Source organism: Aythya fuligula, chromosome 1 (genome assembly GCF_009819795.1).
Source record: "Aythya fuligula isolate bAytFul2 chromosome 1, bAytFul2.pri, whole genome shotgun sequence".
In the NCBI taxonomy this organism is placed as follows: domain Eukaryota; kingdom Metazoa; phylum Chordata; class Aves; order Anseriformes; family Anatidae; genus Aythya; species Aythya fuligula.
The window spans coordinates 110,906,353-110,923,752 of record NC_045559.1 but is presented as its reverse complement, the minus strand read 5'-3'; the positions used below and the strand labels follow the sequence as shown (position 1 = coordinate 110,923,752).

Below are 17,400 nucleotides of genomic sequence, written 5' to 3'. Positions count from 1 at the left end.
GGTGAATTTTCATTACAAGTGTGACTTGTTTGAGAGATCAAGGCTGCAGCAGTTGACGAAGACTTTAGACAGTTTTTGCTCTTCAAGAGACACTTTCAAATTTCCCAAGGCATAGGACCTTCACCTTCCTACCTCTCCAGCCCAACCTATTTAAAATTAGTAGACTGACAAGAATTTGTTCTGGTGGAAGCTCGCTACAAGTTCTCGGGCACCTGTTTCAAAATGCTCCTCACCCCAGGAAGGTCAGAAGCACTTTCAGTGAGATCACTCCTCAGGCAAGTTCCGCACCAAGAGGAAATCCAACAGGCAAACACTTCATGTCATCCCCTAGCAGGAGTCACAGGCTGGTCACCCCTGAGACAGCCAAAGCGCTGCATAAATAAACAGGTCCCGAGAGAGTGTTTCCTAGTTGGTCTTTTTAATATACGACTACTTGTCTATTCCTGCATGCGAAGGACACTCAAAGCAAATTTACAAACTTAACAGAAGCACATCTCTGCACTAGCTTTAAATTCATATATCATTCTAAACAGGAACGGAACTAAAACAGAAACCTCAAAGTCAAGAAGTGTCGTAATTAAGGTACTACACACCTTAATTTCTTTTAAAGTCTTCCTGAAAAATCAAAGGTTAAATCTACATACAGTACCATGTCTTTAAGGCATGAAATCCAGAATTTGCCTAAACAGTTACTTTTTAAATGCTGTCTTCTATGGGACTGAATTCATCTGCTCCTTGTTGCTGTAAGATAACACGTATGTCTACATTGTACATGGAGAACACAGACCAAATAAGAACAGAATTAACAAGTACAAGAGGTTATGTTCCAGGTTTGATACTGAACAGCTGTGAAACCAGTGCTTACATGGACACCGTAAACCGAAGAGAACGACCAACATCGCTGATGTTCCAGCTGTATCAAAGCAGACATTTAACCAAAAGCCTTTTTAGGAGCTGCCTCCCACATCCTGAGTTAATTGCTTGGAGCCAGACATCAAAGAGCCAGACTTAGCTACGATGGCTACAACGCCCAGTTCTCCCACAGCAGGCCTTCCCGTTGCTGTACCATCCCTTTCAGCTTTTTAATACGCACCTTACAACTAGTTCAAGCAAATGAGGCAAGGAGATCTTCAAACAATTTTACACAGAGACTGAAGGTGAGAAGCCAAAGGGAAAAAAACTTTAATTAGAGACAACTACGTCCACAAAAAACTTAGGCATTTCTAGAGTGCTTTGATAGACTAATAAGGAGTTTTATTTCTTGGGTGTGTGGTAGAGAACCCAGTACCTCTTCTCTGCTGTATGCAAAATGAGACATTGGTACTTGTTCATTTAGGGCAAAGAAAGAGACCTCATTCAGTAACAGTTGAGAGAATACACACAAATAACTTACTTTGTGGAAGAAGAGCTACTAGTAATTCTTCACCTCCAAGATCCTACTGCCATCGCAAAGGTCATTCATTCACTTTAGGCCTGAGCACAGTCTTACTGCGTACAAATATATTTTGTTCCTGTCCCCGTTGAAGCTCTGGTCAGTAGATGTAATACACAAAGACCTCAAAGACTTTTCGGAAGTAAGCACCTGCACCACTACAATCCATACAGAAGTCCTGGCAGTCTGCTCGTAACACAGACACATCTGGCAAAACGTGTACAATGCCCTTGCCAATTCAAAGTGCACATAGCTAAAGAACTAATACTTCTTAAATTAAGAGGGGAAAAAAAATAAAAGGAGAAGCCTTCTACCTCCTTTCCCTTATCAAACTGCCAAAACTCTGGATCAGGTTGTCTCCTTGAGGGCAGAGTACCGTTACGGAAAATGTCAGCCCAAGGACGTAATTTGGTAAGAGTCTAAAGCAACTGAACATGACTAAAGAGATTCCGCAGCCCTAACAGCTGCCGCTACTCCTCGTAAAGGGCAATTTTATACTGTGCGTTTCTTCACAAAGCTCTTTTGGCATCGATTTTAATTACTGTTTACTGACCAGTGATTAAGATTATGAACTTGTGCTGCTTTATTGACCAAGTTGGGTACAACAATTTAAGCATCATTCTATCCCCTCCCTCCCCCCAATCCAGTTGTAGATTTGTTAGACTTTAAAATTCACATTAACCACAAATCCATACAATCAACATCAGGCAGTGTGTTAATTTTGTTTGGAATAGACAACTCCGTTATCTCCCTTCTCAGAACATGCAGGGAGAGTCGCTTTGAAATCGCCAGGTCTCATCGGTTTCCATTGCTGGACTTTCTGCCATCCCTTTTTTCAGCAAGTCTTTTGCCTAATCACGTGTGTCCTAGAGTATGGGCTGCATGGCCAGTTGCAGTGCACCACTGAGTTGAACCCCCAACCAAAACTCCAAGAGAAGCCGCAGCGTTAATTAACACTGTACAACAGGGCTACCACTGCTTGCGTTCTCACAGGGGTAACAGTACTGGCCCAGTATCTGTCCAGCAGTACACGCCAGCCTTGACTAGACTAAGGTAAGCTGCGTGGCCTTTTACCAGCTGTAGGCAAAAGTGCGAGAGTAGCTTTACCGAGACCAGGGAAAACTGCAGCATCGTACAAAACAGTATGAAAGTGTTAACATTCCATATTGAAGAGAAATTGCATGAGTTTTAAAACAAGGGTTTAGATTACTGATGCCTCCAGAGTCTGTCGTCTGATTTAGTCATTTAAGAAATAATTACATCACTAATGTAAACAATATAAACATACCAAAAACTAAGTATGATTTAAATACATTTTGATGGTACAAAAGAAAAACCTGAAGGTGTCTGTACAAGTTTTTACAACGTGGGAATTGCCAATGTATTTACAACATGACAGGGCAAATACCATTTTTGTGCAGAGTAAAATTATCTGAAATAATGTCAATATAAAAAACAATATCTAGCGGTGTGAGGCACTCCTAAACATGGTGGTATTAACCATGCTTTCCTTTGGTACAAGTCCCATCGCTTGGAGAGCCGCAGTTGCTGCTGTGGCTTTAGCATGCTTCTTATTAAGGCTGGCAAAAGTAGGCCTATATTCATTTCCATTGACTCTCACCTGTTTGAGAGAGAGGGAAAAGAGATGTGTTAGCAAGAGCCTCTTTGTTTCCCTTTCAGGGGCAGACAGAATTCCTTTCTAGTCTGTGAGCGTAATCATTTCCAAATGGTAATTATTAATAGAAGATAATCACATGAGAAAACAAAGACCACATTCTAAGATCAGACAGAAATAACTAAGCCTTGCTCACTATCTAAAACATCAAGACTTAAAACAACATCTGCAAATAAGAAGCGAGACTGTGACTCCACACAAGTGAATCATTTTACTAACAAGTGGAACGAGATCAGAGTTTCTCGATGGATTTACAATTTTACGTGCTTAAGAGATCTGACTTGGCCTTTACAGAAACTGGACTGAAAGTTTAGCACTGAGACATTGCCCAGCATGCACCAGCCTGGAATACACAAATACAAAGAAATTTAATACCACCTTTTAATAGAGTAACGAACAGCAAGCAAGGATATTCAAACGTACCTTGAAGATGAAGTGTTTGCGATGATCAGGCCCACTATCATCCACCAACACAAACTCAGGTGGTGACCATCTTCTTTTGTTACAGATCTCCATCAATGCAGAAACTGGATGTTTACCTTAAGGATAAAATAATGTGAAATTGCAGTGCTGCTACCAGAGCAATCATTTTGAATGAGTTTTTCAAGATAAGATTCTCACCTGAAAGATCCTTCATCACAATGTAATGTCCAGATCTCTTTTGTGCCTTCTCTCCCACAGCAACAAGCCCTAGAAAAAACATGATCAAGTTTATATTTATGATTCTCACCTTACAGTTTCTGTATTCTCCTAAGGAAAGCATTAACACACAGCAGTGGAGACAAAAACATGGTGACATCGTATGACTGTCTTCCCAGAAGTCTTTCAAACTTCCCTTTCATCCAGCACTTTCTTTTTATCTCCATACTACAGACAACGTCCTTCTCAAGTGCTCCCGTAAGATTCTTAGCAAGCAAACTAGTAGAAACTTTTGAGCAGTCTTAAGCAAGTCAGGAAACATCTGGTTTTCTGCACCCTCTTTGGAGAAACACTGAATGAGAGAAACTTCAAACCGTTTTCTCATTCACTATTTTTACCACTGTTGTGCAACCTAAAAGCCATCCACTACCTTAACAGTTTGCCCTTAACATGCCAAGCATGTGAAGTACATCAATTGACCAGTATCAAACGTACCTAGTATGTCCTTTTACTGTATCAAATAATAGTGTCCTTATAACATGTGCTCTCTTTATTTAGGAGTATTCAAATTTATTTATTTTTTAACAGACAAGTTCAGAGCCCAGTTAGTGATTTCAATTGCATCTGAACATAAAATAGCAGAAAAGCATGCAACTGGGCCCAAAGGTAATAAACAGAGCACAAGTTTCAGTGGAAGCCACTGTGAAACGTAACAGCAGAACACTTTCCTTTTTAAAATCTTCAAGAGTAAAGGATAAAATATAACAATCGTCAAAAATGTACCAAATATCAATAACCACACCATACTCATGAAAAGACTCACGTTTCCTTCAATTCAGTTTGCCCTTACCTTAAGTAGCTGCAAATGAACAAAGTATCTGCCTGGTGGTTCAGAATTTCTCTGACTTCAATCCTTCAACGGTACTTTGTTTCTTACCTCAATTTTTGTTTCTGTTCCTTGCTTTGGTGAATAAAGACAGGGAGATACTGCATTTGTTTCCAGTTTCCTCCTGTTCCTTCAGCTTATTTTTGTTGGCTTTTTGTTTTTGCTTTAAAAGAAAATTCTCCCCTCCTTACTAGATTTTCATCCTAATATTCATGCAGCTCTTAAATATGGACTTTTCAAGTAGCATTAAATCCCCATAGATATCAAAATGAAAATTGTATTTTTTTGTTGTTTTTCATTAAAGAAGTTTATATCCAAAATAACCAAAGAGTTCCTCCGAACAAACAATTCTTACATCACTCGTGCATTAATACTGTGTCTCCCTCACTCTGAGTCCCTGGCACTCATCTTCCACACCTTGCCCCTGGCTGCTCAAGAGGGATTCTCAGAAAAGCTGCGACAGACTTTGATTAGCTCTGCTTTTCACTCAGAACTGGTGGAGCAAGTGTCTTTGTACAGAGACCAACAGCAGTGTTCAAGAAGGTTTTTAATTTCAATTCTGCCAGAGGACCACAGATCTGAACCACTATCCAAGAAAGCAGGGTCTAATGGAAACCTATGACACAGGCAGACAACTTTTTGGTTCATGTCTTAGTGAAGCTTACTGAACATCTCTTCTGTAAACTGCTTGTTCCTGTATTTAGAAGTAGTATTTTATTTTGTGAATAAGTTCTAAAAATGTGAAGGTTTCTGTGTTTTTGTTTTCTTTTGGTTGTGTTTTTTTTCTTAATGACTGACAGACCCCATTTTAAGACCTCAGCCTGATTTTCAGTGATATACACGTGCTGAACGTTTTTTCTCTAAGCCTTCACTTCAACGGTCTTTAAACCTCCACAAAGAACTTAAGAAAATTTGACTTTTTTATACGTTTAAGCATTCAAGAACACTTGCGTATGAAGAAGCTTTTCAGCTACGTTTCTTGAATGTATCACCACTGCTCAATTCCTTCCTTGTAATGCGTGAAGCATTGCTTCTTCATAATGCAAGTTGTCACCTTATAAATATATTTCTTAATTTTGAGCCAGGCGTATTCTTTATCAACACAGAACAGATTTTTGTGAGAATAATAGAAGATTCAGTATGATAATAACCAAATATAAAAAATAGGTAAAAATAAAGCAAAACCCATCCATCACTAAGCTTATCAGTATTTAAAGATGAATCCATCAAGTGCTAGGAGTTGATGTCTTTTAGCTCCACCTAATTTCTTCCTCATGTAATTGAGAAATAAGCTGTATGAAGGAGAGACAGCAAACTATCTGTGACAGCATGCCCAGCTCAAAGAGGACCTTATCCTGGCTTTGAACTTTGGGCTTGATCCTTGAAATTTCAATTTTAAATTCTGCAAGTGTTAAGGAAATTTGTATCTGGAACTATGTGGAAGATCCTGGGGCACACTTTTAGAACCAGAAATTTGAGCTGTAATGAAAGTGTGCATCCCAAGAATTATTTTTATCAGTAGAAGGGTTCACAGGACGCGCAGCAATAGCTTCCTCTTTCCTACGATGTGAGAAGAAGCAAGCAATATAATGTACAGAGACAACTCTTCCCTCCTCACCACAAAAAGCCACCACTATGTAACGCAGGCTGCTTAAGAACAATCCTCAAATTTCTGGTTTCAATTTCTTCCCTCTGACTGATAAATAATCAAGCTAAATTGAAGGAACTCTTACCAGCGGTGAGAACTCTACAACACAGCATCTACAAAGACCACAGTAAATGAGTAACAGGAACAAAGAGAACATTTTTCGAAGAATTTCCTGACAGTAACTGTCACCAGAGTATCTTTTTTTTTTTTCCCCTTTAAATGGAAAAGTTGCACAGAAGACAAACAACTGAAAAGCAAGCTTTGTCACTGTTTGTGTTAAACCAAGATGTCTGTATTATTGTGTTCTGTATTTTGAGACTGTTGCACTTCTCGGTTGTAAAACGGTACTATGCTACTAGGTCTTCAGAATTCAGAAAGCAATGGATATTTTCCTAGCTTGGGCAAGATTTCTCATGTTTTCCCTTAATATCCAAATTGTATAAATTAACACTTTAATGAGTTTGATCAACTGAGCAGTACTGAACTGTCTCTGTACTTAGAACTAACAGCATCTCTGCAAACAAGCTTCACATTTCCAGTTACATGCTTTGTTTTCTTCTTTAATTATGAGCATTGACAGAAGGTAGAAATAATTTTATAATTAAAAATATTTTATGCTTTAATTTTAGATGTTATCTATATAACATAATAAAAATCCCCACTCTGGGGTGCAATTTGTTTTTTTATTTTATTTTTAATATTGAAGAGGCTAGCAAATAAGAATGCTTTCCTGCAGTCAGCGCTAAGTTGTTTACTTTGATAACATGCATATTAGAATAATTAAATGATAAATCTTAACTGCTACAATTCTGTATCTTTTTACGTACAATGTTCAAAATTTGAATAGGTATTTCAGATGGAAAGTTTTCATCAACATCTCCTCTGAACACTGAAGTCTTGCTGAATATGCTGGCAAGATGGCCAACTGTATAAGTCATGCTGCCACTTTAGGCAGCCTGTAAGTAAAAAGTTAGTTCTCTTGAATCAAATGAGACCAGTGCAACAGTTTTGTACCTGCGGCCATGGACTTTATGAAGGGGAAAGGATGCTAAGACAACATTTGAAAGCAAGCAGGGAAACATCACTGCAGTTGAGGAGAGGTGGCTGTCACAGGATCAGGCTAGGAAATGGAGAAGCAGGTATATCAGATGGCTAAGAAAGCAAACCATCCGTTTGGAAGACCTAAAAATCAGCATGACACTCCATTCACGTCAGGACTTCAGCTGAAAGGCAGCCGTAACTCAGCTCTGCAGCTCCCAGCTCTGTCCTTCACCACAATTTAAAGTTAAGCAGTCCTTACATCCTGTCCCATTCCTGCTTCAGCCACTTTCTCCAGACCAAGCGCAGTGTTTTTTCCACAACTCATTTCCCTGTCTTGCCTTTTCCAAACATTCAACTGAGGCATATCCCTCGTTTAAGAGCTAAGAAACCCTTTTTAAAGTAGAAGGTGATAGTCAGGGGAAGCTGGACGAAGAAGAACACTTCTGGAAGTGTTCCCAGGCTTAAGGACAGGACCTATAAAATTAATCCAGGCCTTGAAACACTAGTATCAAGATCACCTACATCACCCTTTTCATTTTCTCCGTGGAAGTGAACCTAGAAAAAAGCTTACTACTTCAAAAATTACTTTGCCTATCTTCAAAATATGCGTAAGAAGTTTATACTGCCATACAACATTTAAGAAGTGCTTACCTTTCCGATCGGTCTTAAAATCAACCATAATAGGTTCAACACTGCCTTCTTTGTTTTTTCCAAGCCCTTCTCCTTCTCTCCAGCCCATTTTTCTCATCAGTTGAGCTCCCATTCCTCCAGTTACAGGGGCTGCTCTTAAGAACTGATCCTATCCAGAAAAAGAAAAGTAAAACAAATCCTAAAGTTAGGACTGGGATTTTAAAACTTAAGTGGGAGCTTCCAAAAATGTTCCTAACAACCTTTCACAGACTCAATTCAGAAAAATACACCTTAGCTTTATTACAGCCGTATAAACCAGAATTCACGCAGACACACAATACACAAATCAATATTGCCAAAAAAGAACAACTTAAGAAAATCCTAGCACAATCCAAAAGTGGCAAGTGACCCATTTCCGACGTACGAACTTAACAAAATGATAACCGTTCAGTTTTAAACACACTACTCTGGTTCCAATGCGTCTCTTCGCATCTCGTGAATGGAGGCAGTGTTAACTGTTTAACTGGCAACAGTTGTGCCAAGTGTACCTATTTATTGAACAAAATACAAGCACATTTAGTAATGACATTCAAATCGTGTTTACGCGTACTTTAAACATAAAAAGTTTCCCCATTTTATTACACGGCAGTTGCACATTCAAGTTCTACACTGAAAATCCACATGAAACAGATACAGGCTTTTCTTTTCTCTCTTTTTTTAAAGGAAAAAAAGGCGCTTAGCCACACAGTTTAGCAGCAGTAGTCGTCACATTCTTTCAAATCATCATTAACACAATAGCTGTTAACTGTCGAAAGCTTATAAACAGAAATTTTAAAAATCTGTTTTGATGTAAAGAACTTTAAAAACTCCTTAAATGTTTACGTACCTAGGCCTCGATGGCCGCAGTGTTGTGAATAGTAGGGCTGGCATTGACCGTGGCAAGAAGGCAGCTACAAGGATTTGACCCTGAAACAAGTTTCCATATAGAGGGGTGAAAGTTCACAGGTTATTCTGTGAACTATCATCTCTCTTCTGCCCCACCCACTGACCCAAGTAAGTAAGTCAATCATTTCCATCACGGCAAAAAATTGCTTGTCTTAAAATATACAAGTTTACACACTGGCACTGATAAGTCCATCAGTTATTTCTCATAGTAGGTTAGAGGATACAATGCCTAGTAGTTTTGTAGAAATTTTACTTACTATCAAAGCAAATTAGTAGAACCTTTTTTTGTTGTTGTTTTGCTCCTCCTGAATTTTGAGTTGTGCTTGCAAAAGTAAGCATTTCCGAGATTTGGAGAAAGACTGGCAAGAGTTCCTTGGTTCCAATTTGGAAGTAAATAAAACCAGAAGTCTTACTTTTGCAGAGACCAAGGATCACGGATTTTTAAGGGGATTAACTTTTCAACATTTGCAACTGATGCACGCCAATAACGCATGTGTGTAATCCCCGCTATTCATGGTGTTAAGAAGATTAAAAAAAAAAAAAAAATCCTGAAGGTTGTGGTAAGACTTCTCCAAATATTTACCTATTAACCAGTGAAGGAAATACCTATCAGTCATGCAACTGGATGCTGCATTTACTCACAGGGCGCTCTGATGGAAGAGCAGAGAGGTTAAACCCACCTCTCCAGTTTCACTTTTGTTTGGACTGGTGCAGATCATGCAGTGTGTGTGTGCAGAGACAATCACTTCCTCCATACAGACTGCCTCGATCTAGACACCTAGAATGGCTTTTACTTACTTCCATTTTCATTCTCCCCTCTCTTTTCCAGGAACCTCTCATAAGAAAAGGGCAACCATGCCGAGAATGATACAAACCCCAGTCAATGTCACCCTGGGTTCCGATTCCTCTTTAGTACCTGCTTTGCAATGATAGAATTTTCAATGTAAGCATCTGTTTCATTATCACCAGCGTGTATTCAGTTCACAAGTGAAAGAGTGACATTTCTTGACGAGGTCATTTTACTGTGACACAGCTTTCTAAGCACACCTGCAGACGTACCAATTTGAGGGTCGGGGTAATGTATAAAGAAAAAGGGAAACAGTCAAGGTAGTGATATTCCAAGTTGAAAATTAAAGCCCTGAGCTCCTATACAATAATTATCAGAGCCTGAATAAATTCCAGATACTGGAAATAAGGAGGTTTAAATTCCAAAATGCAGTTTATTAAAGAAAAAAATCAAAATAAAAAGGCAAAACCACATCTGTTCTAGTATATGGATTCACAATCCTATGTGATAACTTGGGTAGTTTGTGCTTTTTCTTTTTAAATATTGTGCTGATTTTTTAACATGCACAGCATAAGCAAGACAACAAGGACTTAGAAATGATTAAGTTTTGTTTCATTACAGAACAGTTGTACTTGGGCATCACACTAAAATGCTAAACCAAGTAAGCCTAGCACCAATACGAAGAGAGCTGGAAGACGCCTACTTTGATTCAGATTATTAATGAAGCAAAGAAGGACGGCAGTAGGGAAAAATATTCTTCAAAAAAAATTTTAAGTAAGAAAACAAATACAAAACACTAACGTTGCCTGTAAAATTATGTTCTATGTGCCTCTTTTCTTTCTTGTAATTCAATACAAACAAATGTACTCCATGCTTTAATGGAGTATAAGTAAAAATTAGTGCTATGCTTCTCATCATATTTAAAAATTTAAAATATTAGAAATGATAACAAGAGTAAGGAAGCAAGATATAAGCATCTTTTCAGTTTTAAAAATGGTAAAAGGCTTCTTCTGTCCCACAAAGTGCTTAACAGCCAGGTACCCCTGCAGATCTGGTCCGTATCAAATTGAATAGTATTGAATACAACTAACCTCAGGTTTCTAAGTACTTGGTTTCTGTTGTCAGAATGAATTATTTAGAAAATAACTATAATATTTCTTTCTTTAATCCCAAATTGAGTAAAGCAGTACAAAAATTTGATGCCATCTTTCCTCTTGATCTCTGAATTCCATGAAGTCAGCCAATTAAAGCACATTTCCATTCTGCCAGCAGATGGAGACAACTAACATGCCAAATTCTCGTGTCACTAACTTTTCTTTAAAAAGCAGGCTACACAGTAAAACCTGATCAGTTAGGAGCTGTTTTTTTTTTTCCCCCCAGTAATTTTAACTAAAAATTATTCCCCTTTTTTTAGGCACTTTAGGGCAACAAATTAGGAGAGAAGGGGAGAAATCAGCATCACTTATCAAAAATAAACTACAAATGCCAAAATTAGCATGTATGGGGCTTTAACAAAAAAAAAAAAAAAAAAATCACACTTGAAAGATCATTTTGCTGCTTTTTGCTTAAAGACAATGTGAACTACACAGTCACCATTCTTTTACTGCAACAGCTATCTTTAGGGAAAAAAAAAAGATAATATACGGGATTAAATAAAACTATAAAATAGCAGCTGCAGTTTCCAAAATATTATTTGAGAGGTTTTGAAGCACATTATCAACGGACGTTCTTTGAAAATACCTGTTCCTTCTCACAAAGCTGATGTGGCATTAAAGCCCAGGTTCTGTCAGAAGGCAGGTTTCTCTCTTTTGAGCAATGCTTTATTAAGGAAAGCACAACAAAGCCTTCAAGGCCAGCAGTTAGTTCCAGCTGTAGCTCAACGGGCTGTCTCCAGATTACTTTAAGAATGACTTCCAAGAACTTATGAGTGAAGTATTTTTCGTGAAACTTGAAAGGAACCGAGTTTTCCATTATACAACCTGAGGCACTTTTAGCTGAAGCCACATTCTTTCCCCAGTACGAGAGGGGGAGCATCTTTCCAAAGGATCCCATCAAATGCCTTACAAAAACTACGCTCACAATCAGCTTCAGGATTTCTGTTCACAGCTTTTGCAGACAATCAATCGAAACCAAGCTGAGGATAGTTGAAAAAAACATCTTGAGGACTGAGCAGAAGCCAGCCTGGTATAACCAATCAATATAACATGGCTGATTTGCCTTGACACCTGGCTTTCATTTCCAAATAAAGCTCCTTGTGTGACACATACGGCAGTAAGAATACCGGTATTTTGACAACTTGCTAAAAGGTCAGCTTGGCAAGAGACATACCAGTCCTTGTGCAAGTAATAATCACAAGACTTACTTTTACCTCTATCATTAGCATTTTATTCATCTACTATGGCTAGATTATGAAGAATGGAAGAAAAGATCCAATTTTTCAGAACTTATTACACAAAAAACAGCATTTTAGAGGCCACTGTAAAATCGCTTGTCATGCTTTAGCACAATGAAATGAAACAAACCCCAAGCATTACTCTGTGCATGTAAAATGTTGCAAAAACCTTGTTTTGGAGAGCAAGTTCAGGCCGTTGAATTAAGATGGTAAATCCAGAATCAAGTGGTGACTGTGCTAAAAGTCTGATTAAGCAGAGCTCAAAACAATTTGCTTGGAAAAAAATCTGACTGCTTCCACTGATTTGACATTTATTCAATCAGCACTGTGTATTTGTGAGAAGAAATAAAAAAAGAAGCAACCTCCAGAACGAGTCCTATTTGTGAACTGATTACACCAGTGATGATAAACTGAAACAGAAACCACTTTTCAGAAGAAAACGATATTATTGTTCGTAATTGTTGTAACCATAAAGAAGCCTAACAACATTATCATTCCTCTACGAATACTGCTCAGAACCCTACGCATAAACATCATGAATTAGTGTATTACTTTAAAAAAACACACTTTACTCCTAATTGGTATGTCACTCATTCAAATGTGTCACGGAACTGTTTCAGTAGCTAAGTCCCTCAAAACTTGGTTGAGATAAAACTGAAATTCCGAACATATTTTGGTGTGAGTACATATTACCTCTCCAGAGTCATTTTTAACGTTTAAAAAACAAAAAATGGCAAGCTGAAATCCAGGAAATGCAAAGTGACAAAAGCACTTATCACACAAGTTCTCTAAGTACCTTAGATTTTCTCCCCTCCTGGCACTGCTGTTCTGTTTCGTTACAGCTACCTGGTTTGGTCATTACCTCTGTCGAGCACAATGTCTGTGCATGTCAGATGTTCTGTTTACCGATGTTCTCTTCACCTGATCACCAAATACCTAGCTGACACTGCCTCTGTTTCTGCTAACCAGTACACATCCACAAGTCCTCTTATGGCACGTGCTCTCTTATGGAAATCTCCTATGAAATCCTAATCACCTGGAGTAAACTCCATCTTTAGTCAGAAAATTGCAGTAATTTACACATGCCACATATCCCAAAAAGTCCCATAGCCCTACTAGTAGATGAAAATTACAAATATATCTTTTAATGTCAAAAATATGTCCTTTTGTTTTGTCCTAAGAAAAGAAAAGTAAGTACAATTCTGATTTCAAGCACTGCATCGCGTAATTAACAGGAACTATGTTACAACTTCATGTGCCTAAATAAAACGTAACCTGTACTTTGCATTTCATGGTCGGTTCGTATTCGTGTCACTGAGAAAGATAACATGCATTCAGAACTCATTATCCCTAATTCTTTTTTTTTTTTTTTCCCTCCTGTGAAGTCGTATGGATACGACTCCACATTAAGTTCATCAAACCTGAGTTTTGGGAAGGCTTTCATGGGCCCCACCGTTCCTAAAACCAGGAAGACACTTGGTTAGCCCTAACGCATTTTGCAGAGGGCGCATGACTGTAACTACTTGTCATCCTATGAGTCTGATGGCAATGTGTGTGCGAACATGAACCTGGAAAGAGCAAAAGAAGTCAAGCTGAGGAATGCCGAGCAGGAAAGAGGACTGCGTCCTTCTTATTATCTTCATAGAATGGCTTGGGTTGGAAGGGACCTCAAAGACCATCCGGTTCCAACCCCTGCCATGGGCAGGGACACCTCCCACCACACCAGGTTGCCCAAAGCCCCATCCAGCCTGGCCTTGAACACCTCCAGGGATGGGGCATCCACAGCTTCTCTGGGCAACCTGTGCCAGTGCCTCACCACCCTCTGAGTGAAGTGATCTTCACCCAACAACTCTTCTTCTTTACAGTAGCAGCCTCCATTCTGACAAACTACACGACGCTTGCCAAGGAGGATGCCTACCGTAAACCACTACATTTTTACAGCTATGGGAAAGACGTAAGAGCTTCTGCCAACTCACTCTTATTTCTAGGTTCAACAAAACATTCCAATAAGCTTCTGCTCCTCACAGCAGTTATGCCCACAAGCCAGACACCAGACTCTTCTCTCATTTTCTCCTTATAAAGCTTTCTTTCAGTCGGACGACAGAGTACAGTTAAAAGACCAAGAAAAAACACATGACTTCTCCACTTAATTTTCCTTAGCGGACATTCCTGTTACTGCAAGGCACAGAAGACCACCAGCACAGAACCTCAGGGAAGGAAAAGGGGATGAGAACGAGGCTTGGGAAAGAGATGATCTGAGATGCTTGCGTTCCTTTGCCTTGGGATTCCACTCAAGGTATGCAGAAAGGCAGAACCCTCAGGAAGCTTGCTGATCTCTTTCGCAAGCCTCTTGGAGAAAAAGCTCTCTTCTCCTCACCAACACACCTCCCTGCTGAGTGTGCTTTACATTTCTAAGTTCCTCTGCCAGGGACAATTATTGTAATCACAGCTGTTCTGTCACAATCTCACAAGTTGATAATTTTTAAAATAAAGACTATTATCTACACTTGGTATTCATACCAAGAGCCCAAGATTCTCATCTAGCAAGTTGGACCTCTGTGTTGCCTGGCTCTCTGTATTGCTTGGCTATACAAAGTGGAAAAACAAGTTAGTGAATCTTGACGAAAATATTTCTATTTTTAGGCTGCCATAATTCTAGACTTCTGTGTTCACAGTTTACACCAGGTTTTGTGGAAAATTCTAGCTATGCCTCAAGTCTAACCTACCAGTTTTGAGGTTTGCCTTAACACCAAATTCTGGAAGGATAAACAGATCCAGCATATACTCAACTACATTGCTTGTGAAAATAACCACCATAACTCATTCTTTTTCATCTGAAATACAGATATTGCTTGAATTCCTCAGTTCTACTTCTTGACAGAGAACCAGTTCAGCATTCGTTTTCAAAGATGAAGCATGACTTATTAAACTTATAAAACGCATGTATGTATGACGCATCACACCCCCAAAATAAGCCAGCAGTACTCTGTAGGAAGAGGTAACTATTGCACTGGAGGATAACGTTGAACTTATGAACCCAACTGCAACTCCTGTTTTAATACTCCCAATTTTTGACTCCCAGAAAACACTGGTGATACAAATAGAGGCAAAGCAGTCATCAGACAGAACCAAGCCAAACAGAATGGCCGTTTGGGACTTGGCTTGCTGAAGGTGATGCCAAAGTATCAATGACTTCAATGACATCAGGATCAAACCTTGCCTGATCTGCTTCAATCCCGTAAAAGTAGTGATGGACCTACCACTGCAGCCATACCAGTATCGTGAATGTCATTTCAGTGTAAGTATGTATGAACTGACTCAAGTATCAGACGCACATCTTACTGCGGTACTCTAGACGTTCGACTGAAATGTCATGATCAACGTCTTAACGCACAACAAAATGAACACAGCAGCAGCAAGTAGTTAAATTGATCGAAGACAAAGATTTAACTCAGTCTCTTGTAGTTGACACATGCATTACCATAGGTTTTTAAAGCACATTTCTGGCATGTTCCGATACTTTCACTGATATTTAATATGTGATATTTAGACAAGTATGTCTGCATAACTTCTACCTTTCTAATCCATGCTTGAGGACCACTGTTGGTTAGCTCATCCGAAGACAGTATCTGTGCTCCTGTACTTCCCGTGAACTGGCCAGGTATGGAGTTTGATTGAGCCCAGGCATCAATCTACAAAACAAAAATCAATGTAAGACCAAAACAAAGACTTTGCACATTTTGTCACAACCATTTCCTATTGCTTCTCAATAGCTTTCATATGATTCTCCACTTGTGTTTAGTAGTATGTTCATTAACACTCATTTCTATGCAGAGACTTCAAAAAACTGAGTATCTTTTTATATCAACTCTAAAGCCTGAACTCTGAGTCTAGCAAGTTTGTGGTTCAATATTAGCACTATAAAAGGCAAATTATTATTATTTTTTTTTTTTTTAAATATGTGCCCATAAGCTGAGCTTCCAAAAAAATGTACCGAAGCTGTATATACATGTATGTACAAATAGGAAATGCAAGTGGTATGAAGAATAAACATTTACACTTTTTAACTTGATCAAAACACTGATGAAAAAGTGCAACATACCTGTTCCTGTGCGCGATTTAGCATGCACATGGCCTCTAAATCGAACGTGTTTTCATTAAGCCTTTTCTGAGCCAGTGCTCGATCATTCATGGCTGTAGTTATGTCCACACCCTAGGAAGAAAAAGACGTTTTTTAAAAATACGTCAAAAAATAGTAATATCCCATCTGATCTGGAAAAAGCTGTTGCAGAACAAATATCACAAGTACTACAGAGTTGTTTTACGCATCAAAGTTTTGGTTTGGCATATAAATAGGCAACGTAAAAAAAAAAAATAAATCCTGGGGCTACTTCTTATGTACATACACTGAGTTTTCCTAAACAAATAGAAAATCTGAAGTTAAACTGTAACACCCTGATAATTTAGTATGATCTGCCCATAAAAAAATATCTGAAGATTTATTTAAAAAATCTCTAAAGATTTATTTTCAGAGATCTGGTTTGGTCCCTGAAAGTTCTGTTTTTTAATACTTGGGTGTTAGAGTTCAATGGAATCTTATTAACCAACAGAATTAAACATAATTTTACCAAAAACAAAAAAAAAAGGCCTTCATATAGAGCTGTTTACATGAGTACCCTATTAAGTCACACTAAAACTTCAAGCTATACTACAGCAAGAATCCCATGCATTCCATGAACTTGGCTTTAGTGCTTAATAAACAGCATTAAAAAAAAAAAACTGCATAGAAGTGAAACCAGACTCGTAGTTCACAATACTGACTGTTTTGGAAAGGATTATTTATATCTGTGCTGCTAAACCAGAATAAAATTTAATGAAAAAAATCAAACAACCTCCCACATAACCAAAATCATCTGGGTAAAAATATGGAGCAAAGAAGATCAATTAAAATCTCTGCTCTGTGTGCACAGCAGCCAAGAAAAAAAAAAAAAAAAAAAACATTTGGGTATGTTAGAACATAGATTATGGCTGGTATACAGCTCTTATGTAAGTACCTGTGCTTCAAATGCTATCTCCTTTATGGATTGAAGGGATAAAAACAACAATACCCAGAGACACGTGAAACTTAGTTGAACACATGCATGTGAAGGAGACTGAAAGTGTTGGAACTTTTTAAATCATGGAAGAAACCGAATAATCAAAACAGCAAATGGCACAGAGACAAAAATTAGGTGTTTTGTATTTGTTTTTTGTTGTTGTTGTTGTTGTTTGGTTTTGGTATTTTGTATTACAACAGACTTATCTAGTATTAGTCAGCATCTCACA

At 38.4% G+C, this 17,400-nt stretch overlaps 1 protein-coding gene across 3 annotated transcripts in view; it reads right to left on the bottom strand.

Annotated features, from left to right (window-relative positions):
- Positions 1-1,158: 1,158 nt before the first annotated feature.
- Positions 1,159-17,400, bottom strand: part of SON (SON DNA and RNA binding protein) — a 37,464-nt gene continuing 21,222 nt past the window's right edge. For 2 of the 3 annotated variants that reach the window (XM_032182398.1, XM_032182407.1), the window contains exons 7-12: positions 16,178-16,288; positions 15,651-15,767; positions 7,973-8,120; positions 3,729-3,797; positions 3,531-3,646; positions 1,159-3,053 (exon numbers count right to left, since the gene is read on the bottom strand). In XM_032182398.1, coding sequence (XP_032038289.1) covers positions 2,895-3,053; positions 3,531-3,646; positions 3,729-3,797; positions 7,973-8,120; positions 15,651-15,767; positions 16,178-16,288 — 720 coding nt within the window. In that variant the 3' untranslated portion in view covers positions 1,159-2,894. Of the gene's footprint in view, positions 3,054-3,530; positions 3,647-3,728; positions 3,798-7,972; positions 8,121-8,837; positions 8,918-15,650; positions 15,768-16,177; positions 16,289-17,400 lie in introns of those variants that run through there. The other variant, XM_032182415.1, reaches the window with a different exon arrangement.